Source organism: Schistocerca serialis, chromosome 1 (assembly GCF_023864345.2).
Source record: "Schistocerca serialis cubense isolate TAMUIC-IGC-003099 chromosome 1, iqSchSeri2.2, whole genome shotgun sequence".
NCBI lineage: Eukaryota > Metazoa > Arthropoda > Insecta > Orthoptera > Acrididae > Schistocerca > Schistocerca serialis.
In genome coordinates, this window is record NC_064638.1 from 1155819508 (window position 1) to 1155821536 (window position 2029).

At 38.2% G+C, this 2029-nt stretch overlaps 1 protein-coding gene across 1 annotated transcript; it reads left to right on the forward strand.

The window, feature by feature from the left end:
- Positions 1-294: 294 nt before the first annotated feature.
- On the forward strand, positions 295-1783 carry LOC126456127 (uncharacterized). The gene is made up of 5 exons (XM_050091884.1): positions 295-391; positions 496-759; positions 997-1053; positions 1130-1201; positions 1466-1783. The coding sequence occupies exons 2-5, from the start codon at positions 586-588 to the stop codon at positions 1781-1783; spliced, it is 621 nt and encodes a 206-aa protein (XP_049947841.1). The 5' UTR covers positions 295-391; positions 496-585.
- Positions 1784-2029: the final 246 nt, after the last annotated feature.

The following is a 2029-nucleotide window of genomic DNA, read 5'->3' on the forward strand; positions in this document are numbered from 1 at the left end:
ATTCCCGTCAACCCGCGCATGCGCACTAGGCTGCGAAACTTGCGCATGCGCAGAAGCGGGTACCGCAGTGCTTTCTGCTTGTCGTTTGTTTATGGTTGGGTGTGTAGAGGCAAATTACAGTTTTTCGTGTTGGAGATTTTTCCACATTTTTTTCAGTAAGTAGGTTTTCATAAATGCAGTTAAAAATAGTATTTTTTTGCCAGTTGACTTTCTTTTACACTAGCTGTTTGTGAACGCTTATTGTTCTATTTATTGCTTCATATTCTAGAAATGGAATGGAATAAACAGGCTTTAAGCATCCTTATTCAGGCGTACAGCGAAGAAAAGTGTATGTACAACCCGCAGGACCCGCTATATCATAATAAGGTACGTCGGCATCGTTTATTTCTGAGTAATATGCATATTACGTTACACGATGATTTTCGATTCGTATGTCAATGCCTTAGCTTACGAAAGTTCATGTTTGATTTCATTGCATCTCTTGCTTTATTTCAGAATGCCAGGAAAGAGAAACTGGCAGTGATAGGCAGTAAAGTTCGCGCACTTTTGCCCAACGCAACAGATGAGGACTGCAAAACTCGATTCATGTCTCTGCTGTCGCACTTTTGTGGGGAGCTTAAAAAAATTAGAGCCAGTGAGCATAGTGGTGCAGGGGCAAGCGAAGTTTACGAGCCTGCTGTGTGGTGGTTCAATGCTTTGAAGTTTTTGAAGGACTACGTGACACCGAGGAAAACAGTGACAAATATCCCAAGCCGTATCGTAAGTACAAACATTTTGTTGCCTTCGTTTGTAGGAATTCTGCTTTCTGTAAGACAGCTTATTCTGATTTCAGGTTGTAGATGGATATTCCAGCTCAAGTAGTATATATGCTTATATTAGTGAATGATATTTTGGAAAACAAATCAAGCTTTAATACTACCGTGTGTATTCGTATTTTTCAGTGTTATGAGAGGTTCACAATCTGCTATAGACTAACATGGGCCTTTAATATTTCAGATACCACAGTCACTCTCATCAAATCCATGTAGCACGACCACTGTCAATGACCCTTGTGTAAGTATTTACCTACATTTAAATAAAAGTTGTAAATAGTAATTGCAACAAGTGAATAACACATCAACTATTTCAGAATACTGAGGTGACCACAGTTACTGAAGAGACCATAGTAAATGAGGGATATATTGAAGATGACAACAGCAATGTAAGTGCATAAACGGTATTCTCATGTATGTCAATGACAGTTCATTAGCCATGAAGCTCTGTTGGCCAAAAGAATGTAACACTTTGATTGTATTGTATATATTTGCTCCAACAAAATAGTACTTCACTTTCATACAGGTTACTTACATTACTTATATTTTACACAGAGAACTATAAACAGACCACTGTAGTTTACATAACCACTTTAATGTTAGATATTGTAATATGCATGTAGCACAATACTGTATCAGTTTTCTATTTCCAGTACTCTCAAGACATATTTACTGTGGAATTGTCAGAGGGAAGTACACCTGCGTCAACACCATCACCTCTAAGTGAGCAGCCTTATGCTTCAGCCAGAAAGAGGCGTAGGAAGGACACTGAGGATGAATTAGCCACCTCAACATTGACAGTCTTAAGAGACATTAGAGTTTCAATTAGTGGCAGTAATGAAGATGACAAGTTTGGTCAGTATGTTGCTGCTGAATTGAAGAAATTAAAAAATCCAGCAATTAAGGCTGACGTGAAATTAAATGTCATGAAATGTATCATGGATGGCATACATAAAGAAATCTGTAACTGATTTTAAAGTTAAGGCATTCTATTACATTGATGAGACATTTTTAAATAAAAGATTGCCTTCTGTACATTATTACTGCTAAAAGTTGTACTTCTTAACGGCTTCCCACTGCCATGAAACATAACCTGTTGTACTAAAGAATTCACAAAATTTTTCGCGCACTTCCCTGGCACACAGTGACGTGCGATTTCCACTCTGCTGGGGTATGCTAGAGAGAGATTTCTCTCCTCGCCAGGAACCATTGCTTAT

Coding starts and splice junctions, on each gene's coding strand:
- LOC126456127 (XM_050091884.1), top strand. CDS start 586: ATGTCTCTGCTGTCGCACTTTTGTGGGGAGCTTAAAAAAATTAGAGCC. Junction 760..996: donor CAAATATCCCAAGCCGTATC/GTAAGTACAAAC, acceptor TTAATATTTCAG/ATACCACAGTCACTCTCATC. Junction 1,054..1,129: donor CCACTGTCAATGACCCTTGT/GTAAGTATTTAC, acceptor CAACTATTTCAG/AATACTGAGGTGACCACAGT.